Source organism: Leptonotus elevatus, chromosome 7, assembly GCF_054856555.1.
Source record: "Leptonotus elevatus isolate MCC_2025b chromosome 7, RoL_Lele_1.0, whole genome shotgun sequence".
Classification (NCBI taxonomy): domain Eukaryota; kingdom Metazoa; phylum Chordata; class Actinopteri; order Syngnathiformes; family Syngnathidae; genus Leptonotus; species Leptonotus elevatus.
Genome location: NC_141245.1, coordinates 24891420 through 24907496, shown reverse-complemented (window position 1 = coordinate 24907496; position 16077 = coordinate 24891420). Strand labels below are relative to the sequence as shown.

General features: G+C 43.9%; 2 protein-coding genes across 2 annotated transcripts in view; one reads left to right on the top strand and one right to left on the bottom strand.

Annotated features, from left to right (window-relative positions):
• The window catches only part of nbeab (neurobeachin b), a 263722-nt gene that overhangs the window by 102556 nt on the left and 145089 nt on the right, over positions 1–16077 (bottom strand). The window contains exons 38-39 of the mRNA XM_086080779.1: positions 8783–8926; positions 3061–3197 (exon numbers count right to left, since the gene is read on the bottom strand). Of these exons, the coding sequence (XP_085936905.1) occupies positions 3061–3197; positions 8783–8926 (281 nt within the window). The remainder of the gene's footprint in view (positions 1–3060; positions 3198–8782; positions 8927–16077) is intronic.
• Positions 349–2856, top strand: mab21l1 (mab-21-like 1). The gene has a single exon (XM_086080780.1). The coding sequence runs from the start codon at positions 778–780 to the stop codon at positions 1855–1857; it is 1080 nt and encodes a 359-aa protein (XP_085936906.1). The 5' UTR covers positions 349–777; the 3' UTR covers positions 1858–2856.

The window sequence follows — 16077 nt, the reverse complement described above, 5'->3', positions numbered from 1 at the left end:
TGAATCAAATAACGGCAAACGAATTGAAATTGATTTCCCAACATGACAACGAGCAGCTGCCATTTCTAAAATTCGATAAGGTACTTTAGAAAAAAAAAAAAATCAACGCAATCCAGACGGGAAAAATCATAAAACTGTAACCAACCCAAAAATATTATGATTCTTATTCCCCCCTTTTTAGCTTGCATGTGCGACGTGTGAATGTCCTCAGGCGTCGACTTGCACTTTTGTGGCCTGACGACGAAGCCTTCTCGACTATAGCGGAGCCGCTGTGACGCAGCGAGGCGGCCATTGGTCGGGCGAGCCCTAGGCCCCGCCCATGTGATCAAGTCCGGGGGTGCGCGTGCGCGCGCGCGCCGCCAGAAGAGAGCAAACACAGCGGCGGCGGTTTCTCATTCCGGTCTGCGCGCACGCAAGCACACTTTCGACGGCGGGGGACTTTTTTGGGGTGTTTTTTTTGTTTTGTTTTTAAATCTATTTTTCGTCCTCCTCTCTCTCTTGTTCACTCGCAATCGCAGCAATTTGACTTCAGTCATGTCAAGTGACTGAAGGAGGAGTGAGCGCGTCTCGCGGGTGTCCCGGGAGCTCCGATCTGCTCCACTCCGCCACCCCCCCTCCCTCCCTCCCTCCCCCCCCTCCCTCTCCCGGTTCCGATCGGGTTTTTCTCGGTAAAGAGTCCCCTTTTCTCCTCTAAAATTGGCTCCCGTGCAAACCGCCGCGTTGGATCCGTCGGCGTACTGCGAGACTCCGGTGTACAACCCGGATCTCTGCCCCAACATGATCGCCGCGCAGGCCAAGCTGGTGTACCACCTCAACAAGTACTACAACGAGAAGTGCCAGTCGCGCAAGGCGGCCGTGTCCAAGAGCATCCGCGAGGTGTGCAAGGTGGTGTCGGACGTGCTGAAGGAGGTGGAGGTGCAGGAGCCGCGCTTCATCAGCTCGCTGAGCGAGATGGACAACCGCTTCGAGGGCCTGGAGGTCATCTCGCCCAGCGAGTTCGAGGTGGTGCTCTACCTCAACCAGATGGGCGTGTTCAACTTCGTGGACGACGGCTCGCTGCCCGGCTGCGCGGTGCTCAAGCTGAGCGACGGCCGCAAGCGCAGCATGTCGCTGTGGGTGGAGTTCATCACCGCCTCGGGCTACCTGTCGGCGCGTAAGATCCGCTCGCGCTTCCAGACGCTGGTGGCGCAGGCGGTGGACAAGTGCAGCTACCGCGACGTGGTCAAGATGGTGGCGGACACCAGCGAGGTGCGCCTGCGCATCCGCGAGCGCTACGTGGTGCAGATCACGCCCGCCTTCAAGTGCACCGGCATCTGGCCGCGCAGCGCCGCGCACTGGCCGCTGCCGCACATCCCGTGGCCGGGGCCCAACCGCGTGGCCGAGGTCAAGGCCGAGGGCTTCAACCTGCTGTCCAAGGAGTGCTACTCGCTCAACGGCAAGCAGAGCTCGGCCGAGAGCGACGCGTGGGTGCTGCAGTTCGCCGAGGCCGAGAACCGGCTGCAGCTGGGCGGCTGCCGCAAGAAGTGCCTGTCGGTGCTGAAGACGCTGCGCGACCGCCACTTGGAGCTTCCGGGCACGCCGCTCAACAACTACCACATGAAGTCGCTGGTGTCGTACGAGTGCGAGAAGCACCCGCGCGAGGCCGACTGGGACGAGAACTGCCTGGGCGACCGCCTCAACGGGATTCTATTGCAGCTCATCTCGTGCCTGCAGTGCCGCCGCTGCCCGCACTACTTCCTGCCCAACCTCGACCTCTTCCAGGGAAAGCCGCACTCGGCGCTGGAGAACGCCGCCAAGCAGACGTGGCGGCTGGCCAGGGAGATCCTCACCAACCCCAAAAGTCTCGAGAAGCTCTGAGAGAGAAGCTCGCTCATGAGGTAATGCGTAGTGGGGGGGGGAAATAAATAAGTGGAGAAAAAAAAAAACGAAACGCGCGCAACAAAAAAAACCGGACTTTTGCGCTTCACGCACACAAAAATAAAACGCTAAATACTTTCAGAACAAACCTTTGACCAGACTTTACATTTGATACTGTAAATGTTGTGCTTCCAGTCACATTGTGAATGTTGGTGTCTTTTTTTTCTCTGCTAGAAAAAAATAATAATTTATACTTTTGCTCTCTACGCTTTGTCCTCTGCCTATCGCTCTAAAAACAGTTGGGTCAAAAAAAAAGAAAAGAAAATCGAAGCAGGAACAGCTTGCATGTTTAAAAGGGAGTAAAAGAAGTTTAAAAAATTTTTTTATCCAGTCCTACCCCTTACAAAAATATGAGTCAAAAAATGGACCGAACCTATTGGGTCGATTTGGGCCAACTTTGAGTCAAGAAACGAAAATGGGGTCCTTTTGTATAAAACAACCCAGAAAGTTGGGTCCAATTGACCCATAAAGTAAATCGGTCCATTTATGAGTTTGAAGTTCATTTCAAAAATATGAATCATTAACGTCAACAAAACAAAATCCATAATATTTCAAGATGCTGGTCCGAAAAGGGAAGACATTTTGATCTGTTATTTTTGACCAAACTGTTTTTTTGAGTGTACTTTATTATTATTTTTGCAAAGTTTACATTTGTGTGTAAAGCTTCTGTTTAAAGAAACATTCCATCGACTTACTTGAATTTTTAATTTAAATATCCTTTTATTTTTTATTGGCTGTTCTTTTCTCCTTTAAAAAAAAAACTTGCTCTGCCATGATTTTTTTTTAAATGAAATAATAGTAAATATATATGACGGTAAAATTGAGGAAAAGAAATGCACTTGAACTATACACTGGATTCTAACATCTGTGATCTGTTTGTTTTTAAATTGCCACCTACTTAATTTAAAGAGCTAATAAAAGCAATTGTTCTATAATGTATTTGCTCGACGTCATGCTTTTTGTTCAAAAGTGCAAATCTCAATTTGGATCAGCTCATCGAGTTGAAACTGGAGATGTGATTTGTTGCGTAACAACATGGCGTCAAAAGGCGTTGAAAAGGTTCTGTTGTTGTTGGGGTTTTTTTTTTTTTGGGTGTGGGGGGGGGGGGGGTGCTGCATACACGTGCATTTTCCTGCATCTGACCTTGGGGCTGAGCCTCTTAAAGGCGGGGTCGTCCTCGTCCACCTCGAAGTAGATCTCGCTGCTGGTGATGGTGAGGGTCCCGCGGGCCACCAGGCCTGGCGCCACCAGCTGGGCCGGGCTGCTCAGCGCCACCGGGCCTGCGTGCAACCCATTCAGAGGGACGCTCAGAAAAAAACCTTACCACGAACAAAACAGCTCGTGCAAGTTCGGCATTTGATTAAAAAAATAATAATAATAATAATAATAATAATGTCACGGCAGATTATAATGTAGTTGCTTTGTTTTCTTTCGCCGTTGCGTTAGTCGTCACATTAGAACACATTTAAAAAAAAAAAATACGAAAAACAAAACGTATTATGATTTGTTAAGAGCACTCACAACCCTTTCGTTTTTGTTTAATTTTCACGGATTGTCAATCTAAAATCAAAATGTCGTTTTTTTTTTTGCAGAAAGTTGGGTCACCACATTAGAAAAAATTAAATAAAAGCAAAACGTACAGTGAAAATAAATCTTTTTTTTTTCTCAAGGTTTGGGCTGCAAAAAAAATTAGTTTATTGCAAAATCTCGATCATCACAAAATATGCAGTCGCCTCATTAGAAAAAAAAAACAATCAAACATGTAATGAAATTATTATTTTTAAAATCAGTCTTGACAAACTACAAGAGCATATTCTGTGTTATTCATATAGAAACAAAAATAAATGTCGTTTGATTGCAAACGTTTAAATCAATACGCGTCGTCGCAAAGGACAACAAACGTACAGAAAGAAACGAAATGTATGCATTGAAGGAAAAAAAAATCAGGGCTTGGGTTATTAAATTAAAAAAATTGAATAAAGGTTTTGTTTTGTTTCAGTCACCAAATTAGAACGTCAAAACGTAAAGGAAGAAAAATGTGGAATAATTTATTTTAAAAAAAAGTGCCACGATCGACACACAATGGCGTCGTTTGAATTTTTAGGGTTTGGATTATAAATGTAAAATCACATGCAAATTTCTATTTCGCAATATCGTCGTTAATTCACAGCAACCACAATTGCACTTGAATTGTGATTGCATCATTAAAAAAATAAAATGCATGATGCAAAATGTCAGCCATCAATAATGCGAACGAGCACAAAAACAAGAGTGAAACATTGTTGAGCGAAATATTAGGAACATGATCGGCAATAAAAAAACAAAAAAAACAAAAACGTGCACAGGCAGCAGGTTGCTTGCTGTTGTCACATGTTTATTGTTCACCCTGCTGGGCCCACGCACGCACGCACGCGCGCGCGCGCAGTGTCAGGAGAGGCAAACTGGAGAACGGCGGATCTTTATCGATCTCTTCCATTCAAGAGGAGCCACTTGAACGCAACATCCGTCTTCATCCGCGTCCGCGGGCCAATTAGAAAGATTCACACGACGAGCGCAACCTTTTGAAACCGCCCCCTGTTTCGACGGTGTTTGTGACGTCACCCGGAATCATCCCATTGATGGCAACCAGATGAGGAGCGGATTGTTGTTATTGGGTGTAATAAATGCTTTTCGTATGGCGACGTTGCGAGACGCGCATGCGCAGATAGGTGTGTGTCTTGGGGGGGGGGGGGGTGCGGCATCACATTGCAGGGAGAAGAGGATTACGAACATTTTAATCTCCCCCCTCGGAGATCGTTTCACAATTAAGGCGATGGCCTTGCCATGTTTACATGCAGGCAATAATAAAATGAAGGCCGCCACATTTAGCTTCAAGCAACTCGGTTTTTTTTTTCTTCTTCTACAGTTGGAAACATTTTTGGTGAAAAAGACTCATTTTTGTGTAAAGGCAGGGTGGCGGATAATTAATTACCCACAATGCATCCACGAGATAATAAAGCGTTCTTATTAAAAATGAAAATAAAAAAAGCAATCAATTTGCATATGCCCACATATTGGCCACTTGATTAGGTACAGAAGGCGTGAAGAACAAAACTCCGCCACATGAATTTATTGAACAATATGCACGTGTGTGCTCTTCCCTGCATCATAAACTAAAGCATCAGTCGAATATTTTCTTGAACAAAATATTTTAAAACCAGATCTGATGTTGCAGGTTTAAATAATGATAAAACTATTTGACATACAGGATTAAGAATATTGTTAATTTACAAGGTGCACGTGTTGACCCAACAGACACATTTTTGTGTATAAAAACCTGATTAAATATGTGAAATTGAGCTTTTGTATCGATTTTTTTTTTGTGGCGCAGATGTACCTAATAAAGTGTCTGTGGCATGCAAACCATGCTAAAAAAATAAATAAAATAAAAACTATATCCTGGATAAAACGTGGACCGTAAAACCACGCTCACCAAAAGCTAATAAAATACATATCATTATCTATAAACATGTTAGCTTTGCTGAAACTATATTTCTTGAAAAACGATTTGACGTCGCAGCTAAAAACTACATGTCCATTTTAAAGATTTACAAATGTTTAAAAACAATAGCACGACGGTGATTATTATTGACAAAAATACCAAATATTTATTGAATTTACAATACATGCTCCAGAATTCAAATGATTGAGCGAGCGAAAGAAGAAGCTCAAATGATACCACAATGCTCTATACATGTACGCACACGCGCGCGCACACACACACACTTTCAGTCTTTTGTCTGACATGGACCCTAACGTGACTCATTTGGGGCGTCCATGAACATGCCTGCATATAATTAGTATATTATTCTGAGTGCGGATGCAGGCAGGCTTGACCTTAACCCTCCACATTGAGTGTGTTGAGTTGCTGAGTGTCCTCAACATCTCATGCCAGCAGCACTTGCTGTGCGGGGGAGGGGAGGGGAGGGGAGGGGAGGGGGTCGAGTAGAGAGGGGGGGGGGGGGGTGTTGGTCCATAATCACAGCTGTCTCGAGCTCCTCACACCCCTCAAGGCTGGCGAGGATGAGCGCCGCTGCGGACAAGGATGGCGTCCCAGATGTCTCATTATGGCCTCCCTCGTGCTTGCATGAACTCGGCGAGCTCATAAATGCATCGCCGATATATAATCGTACTTATTGTAACAAGTGGGAGGGAGAGAAACTGCCAGTGGACGCTGGGGCAGCTCCCAACGGCTTCAGCAGTCTGATGCACACAAACAATGTTACCCCCGCTTGTGTAATGATTAGCCAAAGAGCAAAATGCTACATGCTAAAAAAAAAAAAACAACAACTAAAAACTGCATCTAATTGTTTTGATATATTAGGGGTGTCAGGCCATAAGAAATTTTAATCGTAATTCATCGCAAATGTTATATCTGTTCTAAACTTACAAGAAAATGTACAGTGAGTTTTCATACTCTTAGCATAAATGTGGAAAAAACATATTCAACTCATAAAAATATGGCTGCATCTTTTAGTCATTCATAATAATTCATAAAATGGAATTAAAATTTAAAAGATGTACTGTAAAAAAAAAGGAGTGATATTGATTTGTTTTATCATTTTTCTGCCACTAGATGGCATAACTGCATTTGTAAGACGCTGACAGATCAGTGCATTTTTCTTTTTCATATTAACAGCTATCTCATCTTTAAGGTTAAGTCACTTGTGCAATTTTTTTTTTAAATTGTAAAACAGAACTTAACCCCCAGTCTCCACAAATCAGAAATTATTATGAAATGTATTTCTGCTCAATTTTGACGTGGGCGTGTCCGCTGCGTTTGCGACTGGAATTGCAGCCTTTCCAAGTAACGGGTGGTCATTAATCGTGCGTTAAAATAATTAATGGCATTAAGGGAACTTTAAATTAATTCAAAATTACATGACACCCCTAATATATATATATGTGTGTAAACATGGTATAAAAAATTTTTTTTTGGGGGGGGGGGCGGAGATGATCAACAGCCAACTCGGTGATGTCGCTGCTTTCCTTCAAGACTCAAACTTCATTGACTACGATCTCATTCCAGTGCTATAAAAAGCCACTAGGGGGCATGTGCACATGGTAAGTAGGAATTGACGATCCAGAAGAAGAAGAAGAAGAAGAAGAAGACAAAAGCCTCCGTGGATGCGTTACTGTTTCCCGTCGTCGACGCCTCTCTGGCGTCGTGGCTCGGCGACAGCATCTTTCAACGGGCGTGTGTCATTTTGCAAACAGTAATCAGTTTTTTTGTTTTGTTTTTTTTTCATTGTGGAGGTTGGCGGGAAAGAGTCTGGCCTCTCGGTCACCCCCCCCCCCCCCCCCCTCAGTGGGAGAGCGCCGATGAGATCGTACTGGCACTCGGCATTGGCGCGCTTTGGAGCAGAGCGACGGCTTTGCCAAGACGATTGTGATGATGTGCGCGGCGAGCTCATTCCCGCATTTTGTGTCATTTGACAAAAAAAAAAGAAAAAGAAAAGTAAAGAGAAAGCTCGGCGTGGACAAAAGTATTGGGACGTGCGTCTGTTACGTATGCAAGAAGAGGCTCACTATTTACATGCATTTTTAATGTCAACATATTTAAACGTAGTATTAATGTTCAAACGGTTGCAATGGTTTATATGAATAATATTACAGACATTTTTAGGAATATAATCTCGGTCTCATTTTTGCTCAACACTTAAATCTGCTGCTGTATTTAATGTTGATCACAATGGCGGTACTTGGCATATTATAGGATAATAGATTTGAATAGTGTAGCAATTCAAAATACGGTTCGACCAATTATCGATTATTATTATCGATGCCGATATTTGGCATTTTGACAAATATCGGCGTTGGCCTTTTTCAGAATCTGAAGGCCAATAAAGTTGGCATCTCACCGAGCGGCGGATGCGAGAGAACGTAACAAATTGAGGGTTTTCGTCAGGATTTGTGAGAGGTTCAGTTTTGACAATTTTCAGAAGAATTCACATATTCAGACAATTTTTCATTATCTGCAAAGATCTTTTGAAACTTTTTACAAATTAACTACATTTGTATGCACTTTTCATTTATGGATTTATTGAATTTTTCACTTCATAAAAAATGAACTCCCTACAGTTTTTATTTTTAAAAATTGACAACAACAAAATTAAAATTCAGAAATGATGTAGAAATTTTGGAGAATTTCATTTACAGTAGAAAACTTAAGGAAACAATTTACTTGATGTTTTAATTGAACTTAACACGTTGTTTCTTTTTAAGAAAAAGCAACATCAGTAGTTTGTCTTCTGTAACAAAAACAGTGGTGCCTTGAGACACGAGTCCAATTTGTGCCATGACAACATTTGTCTCCCAAAACATCTTTCCCCATTGAAATGAATGTGAATGCCATTAATCCGCTCCAGCCTCACAAAAACAACAACAAAAAATGCTAAAGGTGGCGCTGCAGAAAGGACGTTCTTTGAGGCCGAGCCTCCGCCGCCGATGTGCGACGGACCGGGCCCATCTGGCGCCGACGGAAGACTAACGAGTCATGACAATGCCCAATACGGACATTTAATAGTTTGTCTTCTATTTAGGGAAGGAACACTGCAAACAAAAGCAGCAGCACTTTAAATACTGTGATATAAATATAAATAAATAAATGAATAATCCCCAGTGGCATTTACTGTTGCTTTTATTTCATCTGAAGAGCCTGCGAACCCGAGGCTGAGCCGCATTATGTTTGTAATTTGCTCCTCCATTTTGTGGCTGCGCCGCGCCACCAAAATACGAATGCGACGACTCCGCGCATCCCAAATGACAAACGGAAGCCAAAGCGATGACGCGTGACGACAAAGTTAAGTTTAGAAAATCAATTTACCGGCCAGGTTGTCCGCCTCCTTCTCCTGCAGCAGGCCGGCCGGGTCCTCGTCTCCCTCCAGAACCAGGTCCGTTTCGGGGCTCTGGCTCGGAACGCTTTGGAAGACCAAAGTCTTCAGCTCGACCGGCTCGTCCTTTTCTGTCGCTGTCGAGAAGAAATCAAGGGACGTTCACGGTGATGACTTATTTGGCACATTTTGACAACTTTGGAGTTGGACTTTTTTTTTTTTTTTTTTTTACAAACACAGCACAATGTTTATGGTATTTATTTTTATTTACGGGAGTCGCATGGAAATAGTTTAGTTACATGTTCCGTTATTTAATGTTATTTCTGCAAAATTTCCCCCCCAAATTCTTGTGCAAACAATATTTAATGAATGCATCAGGGAAACTGTTGATTAGAGATCGACCGATATGTCTTTTTTTTTAGGGCCGATACCGATGCCGATTATTAGTAGTCAAGGAGGCCGATATTCATTTTCAGTGGGGAAAAAAAAGGGGGGGGGGGTAAAATATTGCAGTCAAATCTTTTTCAAATACAAATGCCAATCTTGACTTTGTTGTAATGTCTTAAAACATGAATTATTATTGAACAATTGTTCTAACTTTTCAAAAGATAGATTTTTTTTCTTTATCAATCTTAGACAATATACATCATTTTCAACTTAAAAAAAAGAAGCTCAAGTTCAATGGAAACTTAAAGAAGTAAATAAATTTCCTAAATAAAAAAATCGTCAGATTTTGAAAAAGTCGCTACCGATTTTTTTCAAATGCAAAATATTATAATATAAATTATAATATATATTTTTTTATTACATTGTTATATATTATACATTATATGTATTATTATTACTTATTAATAAGTAATACAAATGAAATTATTACAATAAAAATAAATTTCCGATAATCACTACCGATGATTGATCCACAGTTCATCCCCCATTAACTTTATACGATAGGAGTCCACAAAATGAACGTTTCCGACTTTTCCTTGGAGACCAATCGACAGCGAGCGAGCACGCCACATGCCGCAGCATATGAAGGCGGGCACATATTCCCCCGCCTGAATCCGTTTGAAGATCACAGGTACGTTCGCTTTCATTCCCCGACAAGGTCAGCGATGAAACGCAACGTTTGCATCTTGAAAGACCAACGGGCTCGCCGTCGATTAGCGACGCGGTTCGCCGCTTTTGGTAGACGTGACAAGCGGCGAGGCTGAACAGACAGCGCAATTAGGTTGCGGCGGGTCTTCATCATCCGCCTGCGGCTCGACGTCTTCGCGCGCGCAGCCGCGCAAAACAAAAAGGAGGGCTTCATTTTTGCGGCGCATTCGTCGGCGCCGAAGAGCCCCTCCCCCCTGACGGGCGGCAGGCGGCTCTGCGTTGGATCAAATGTTGGAAATAAGACGCACTCTTAAAAAAAATAAAATAAAATAAAATAAATAAAAAATAATAATAATAAAAAAAAAAGGGAAATAAGACACACTCTGCACACAGCAACTATGAACATCTTAAATATTATTATTATTTTTTTTTTTTTGAGTGACCCCACACAATAAGGGTGGGGGGGGGTGTATCTTGCTCAAGGATACTTCCACATGGTCACCAAGGCCGAGGATCGAACCCACAACTTCAGGGTTGCCAGATAAACGCGACACGTGTTCGCTTAGCAGGAAATGACGTTTGTTGTCACAAACTCTTATAAACATTCAACAACCAGTTTCTCCTCTATTCTGCCCAGCAACGGCGTTAACGAGCTTCCTGATTGGCTATTGTTACATTTGGCAGCTTGGCCTAATTTGCAGTGGACGACTACGCACGTAAGGATTTCACATGGTAAATATTGAACAGGTTTGGCATCTACCATTTGCGGTTTTCCGAGCAGATTTCAGCGGTAGAAAAAAAAAAAAGCCACACCAAAAGGAAAATCAGAAAAGAGAATCTTTCAGAAACATCGGAAAATCCGGCCGCTTTCTAATTTGAATCGGAAGGAAGAATATCTTCAAATTGAGCGAGATTATCAGCATGGGTGCATCTTTCAAAGACGTAATCGGGTCATTGCCGGGTTTGATTGGACGCTCGAATCTGATCTGATGGAATGTGAGTGGATGAGGGATGGCGAACCCAAATGCACGGAAACAGGAATCAAGTGCAATGCCTGCGACTTTTATTAAGCACAGGGAAAAAAGGTGAGCAGACAACCATGACTGGACGTGGCGTGACTGGTCGCCATGACTGGTCGCCATGACTGGGCAGGACATGACTGGACTGGTGGCCATGAGTGGAAGTGGCATGACTGGACTGGTCGCCATGACTGGGCGGGACGTGAGTAGACTGGTCGCCATGACTGGACGGGACGTGAGCAGACTGGTCGCCATGACTGGGCGGGACATGAGTGGACTGGTGGCCATGAGTGGAAGTGGCATGACTGGACTGGTCGCCATGACTGGGCGGGACGTGAGTAGACTGGTCGCCATGACTAGGCGGGACGTGAGTAGACTGGTCGCCATGACTGGACGGGACATGAGCAGACTGGTCGCCATGACTGGAACGAACGTGATGTGACGTTGTCTTGACTTGATGCGGAGTGGCTATGATTTGGCTGTGGCGATGACTTGATGCGCGACCTTCGACCCATAACATCGGTAATGCACCCACAGCGAGTGAACAAACACAACAGACTGAGGCCCCGCCCACACCAAAGCCAGCTTCAATGTATCCTCGCAAGTTTCTCACCGTTTATCCAATTCTCAAGTCACGCGAACCGTCAGTCTGTCAACAACAATGGCGGATAGCCGCGTCGCCGTCGTTTAGCTTGCTTACGCTTTTGCAGCAAAAATATTGTGCTTCTTTATTCCCACGTTCAACAAGCCGTGTTGTACTTGAATCTCCCGCCATTGTCACTTCTCCTGTGTTCGTCTTTTTCATGTTGTCTCGATACATGCAAAAGCCACGTTTGCTCTGATAATTGCAATAAAGTTAGAAAAAAAAAAAGTGTTTGTCTTCTTGGCTGATTCTTCTTCTACGCTTTCCGTACTTTCTGTGGCTGCGCTACAGCGCCACCCCAGACTTGGCATCGACATGACAGCCGTTAAAACGTCCTCAGCGTCGTCTTTTGGACACACGCAAGTCTTGAAATGCTTCCGTGTGGACGAGATTTGTTTTGAGGAACCGAGCCGGCTTTGCTTCCGTCCGGACGGGGCCTGAACGCACCAACACTAATGAGACACACCTGGGGAAGGGAAGACACACACACGGGTGGACGTGGTTCGACATAACGGGACAAGGGAAGAAACCGGCAACACAAGACAAAAAACACCAACCACAGACCAAAACAACAAGAACACCCTCAACAACCAAAAACCCACAGAACCGAAATACGACCAAATGATTGTTGCTCGATAAGAATGGAGGACAAATACTCAAATCCGTCCCAATTATTGTTGCTTATTTTAGCTCACACCGCAAGACAATTCATTACGCAGGGTATTCTTTTGGAAAACATCAGAGAATCCGACCTTGAGGGACATCGATCACAAAGTCGGACGGATGCTCCGATTCTTTCCGATCCTCCGCATGTTTGTGCCCCGCGCCCGTTTTTGTCAGAGATCATGAACCGATCAGCCCGTCGCCGACTTTGACGGCGGGTTTGCGAAAATGCAGAAAAGCGTCCGATCGCTCGCCTCGCAGGCACCTTTTTGTCTCGCAGGGGTCACGTTTGAGTCCACTTCCTGCTCTGCCTCGTATCTGGAGCGCTTCTCGGCAGATGGCGGGAAGCGCTTTAAGCGTTTCAGGGCAACAGAAACAAAATGAAAACAATCCAATGTCGGCTGGAGATCAAAGTGTGGTTTTGTAAAAGATCAGCAGACGTGCTGATGTTTGGATTGGCACATCGGAGCCAGAAGCCCGACGAGACGAAATAAACACGGCTAATTCTGACAAGCGCGCAAAAATCACACGCGTCCGCCGCCGTCAACGCAATTTTGGACTTCTCGTGGAAAACCAAGCGTGTGCTTCGGAATCATCAACGAAGGGAAAGGAATTCAAAACTGCCGCGCGCGTTTGTCAAAAAGTCAAAAGCGGACTCATTTTTACAAATGAACCGCACTAATGAGCAGATGTCATCAATTGTTTTTAACATCATTTTAATTTGGAATAGGAAGTCCGTATTTTCAACAGCTGACTATAAAATGACTAAAACAACAAAGTGCAAGAACACGAGGGCCAATTAATTCTAAAGCCTTCAAACAACGGGCAAAACAATCGGCCAATTCATTTCCCTTAGCGTTATCATCGAAGAAAACCGAAGTTTCCGACACTGTGAAAGTGCCCTGAACGCACCATTTCGTTTGCGTAGCATTAGCAACTAGCAAGTGTGTAGCGTATGCTATTCTGGCGTTATCATCGAAGAAAACCGAAGTTTCCGACACTGTGAAAGTGCCCTGAACGCACCATTTCGTTTGCGTAGCATTAGCAACTAGCAAGTGTGTAGCGTATGCTATTCTAGCGTTATCATCGAAGAAAACCGAAGTTTCCGACACTGTGAAAGTGCCCTGAACGCACCATTTCGTTTGCGTAGCATTAGCAACTAGCAAGTGTGTAGCGTATGCTATTCTAGCGTTATCATCGAAGAAAACCGAAGTTTCCGACACTGTGAAAGTACCCTGAACGCACCATTTCGTTTGCGTAGCATTAGCAACTAGCAAGTGTGTAGCGTATGCTATTCTGGCGTTATCATCGAAGAAAACCGAAGTTTCCGACACTGTGAAAGTACCCTGAATGCACCATTTCGTTTGCGTAGCATTAGCAACTAGCAAGTGTGTAGCGTATGCTATTCTAGCGTTATCATCGAAGAAAACCGAAGTTTCCGACACTGTGAAAGTGCCCTGAACGCACCATTTCGTTTGCGTAGCATTAGCAACTAGCAAGTGTGTAGCGTATGCTATTCTAGCGTTATCATCGAAGAAAACCGAAGTTTACGACACTGTGAAAGTGCCCTGAACGCACCATTTCGTTTGCGTAGCATTAGCAACTAGCAAGTGTGTAGCGTATGCTATTCTAGCGTTATCATCGAAGAAAACCGAAGTTTCCGACACTGTGAAAGTGCCCTGAACGCACCATTTCGTTTGCGTAGCATTAGCAACTAGCAAGTGTGTAGCGTATGCTATTCTAGCGTTATCATCGAAGAAAACCGAAGTTTCCGACACTGTGAAAGTGCCCTGAACGCACCATTTCGTTTGCGTAGCATTAGCAACTAGCAAGTGTGTAGCGTATGCTATTCTAGCGTTATCATCGAAGAAAACCGAAGTTTGCGACACTGCGAAAGTGCCCTGAACGCACCATTTCGTTTGCGTAGCATTAGCAACTAGCAAGTGTGTAGCGTATGCTATTCTGGTTATTGTGCTGTCCCTAAAGCGTCCTTTAAGCTGTTTAATGACATCCCAGTTGGAGTTAACTGTCAAACTAAACACATGACAATAAGACTTACACGCAACGTATATTTAAATACACAATTTGTTTCGATTTAAAAACATTGCTCTGCTCTAGCGCTAATGCTAAAAGCGAAAGGAGAATCCCATTCAAATGCTAACAGGAAGTTAGCATTGACTTCGGGAGTGTTTTTCCTTCAAATAATGACTATTCACACACAAATGCTGTGGAAACACAAAACCACAGGTGAGATAACACGGAGCAAAAGCAGAGATACTTCCCAGTGTGTGAAAAAAAATAATTATTTAAATAAATAGAATTCAATCGCAACGTTCTTCTGTACTCACCTTGGATGCATTAAATTAATTTTATGCATTAAATATATTTTTTTAAATAATTGGCAATTGTGTTTTTTTTTCCCTGCCAAAAATCGGTATCTACGTCGGCCTAAAAAAATGCATATCGGTCGAGCCCAAAAAAACACTATTTTGGAAAACATTATTTAAAAAAAAAAATGCTTTGAATTGCAACAGCTTTTTTTTTTTTTTTACCTGGATTTAAAAGTATTGAAACTGGGGAGTGGCTTCTATTGGCAGCTTCTGCCATGGGTGTGCAGCATAACAGCGAAACGCTGCTTCACCATGTTTGCTTTGAAGTGCACACATGAACCCTAATTGACCCGAGTCTGCAGACCTGAGCCAGACTGGCTTTTATGTTGAATTCACTTAAATATTCACTGATTTGATTTGAAGTGTAGTATTTAAAAGTAAGCCAAACTGGATTTTTTTTCTTTTTTTTTTTTTAAAGTTGTAGATGATTCGATCTTGCTGTTCACACATATTACCATCAGAAGTGTGCATAATAGCGTTGACATTTCCTCTCCCACAGAGGCCACTGATTTAAGCAACAGAGTGTTGAAGGGGTTCTGAACAGAGCAGACTTAAAAGGCTTTAAAAATATACTTCTCTCAAGTTTATATTCTTTCATTTCCTGCGCCGCCGGGCATGCAAGCGATACGTCGGGAAACGTGACACACATTACCGCATGTAGTTGTGCACAGTACGCGCACACGCGCACACACGCACACGCACACAGCGAGCACGGTGACCTCAAAGGGAACTCAAAAAGGCGCTTTAAGTTTCGGGAGCTTGCGCAAGGAATGATTCTGTTTTATGTCTCGTGCTGTCAGATGTCCGTAAATAACTGCGCTGATTTGCGCAAAGCATTCTGACATCTTATAGACGGACTTAAATATCAAATGCATTGCTCGGCGGCTTTTGCATGGCTTCCCTTCCCACGCACCCGTCGCGGAATTCCGCACGGAGCCGACGAGAGGTCCGCAAAGGTTGCCGAGCTTCCGCCTCAAAAACCTCTTTTGAAGCCTGCCAAGGGATTCAAAACAACACAGCGCGCTTCCCTCTCGGGGAAATCGTCATTCAATATCCTGGGATGCGTCGTGTCGTGTTCGCCGGGGGTTGCAAACAGTCCTCAGCCCGGGTTCAACGCAAGCGGCGGATATTGCTCACGCGCGACCATCCGTTCGAACCCGCAGCTATCTGAGGCCTGCCGCGCGAGAGCAAGCCAAATCCGCTAGGAATTGACGGCCACGCTAAAAAAAAAAAAGGTTTTAACTGCCGACGTATAGACGGCAGAAAAGCTGTTTTTTTGTCTATGGCCCGATTAAATTAAAGGGATACTTGACACATTGAGCCATTTTCAGCAGTAAAAAGTTCATATTTGATCCAGAATAAATTTGATAACTTGTACGATTAATACCTTTAAAAACAATTTTTTTTTACATTTGCTGTCGACTGAAGATGACATCACCTGTGCTGAGGAAGTAGGTAACGACTGAGGCCAGAAAACA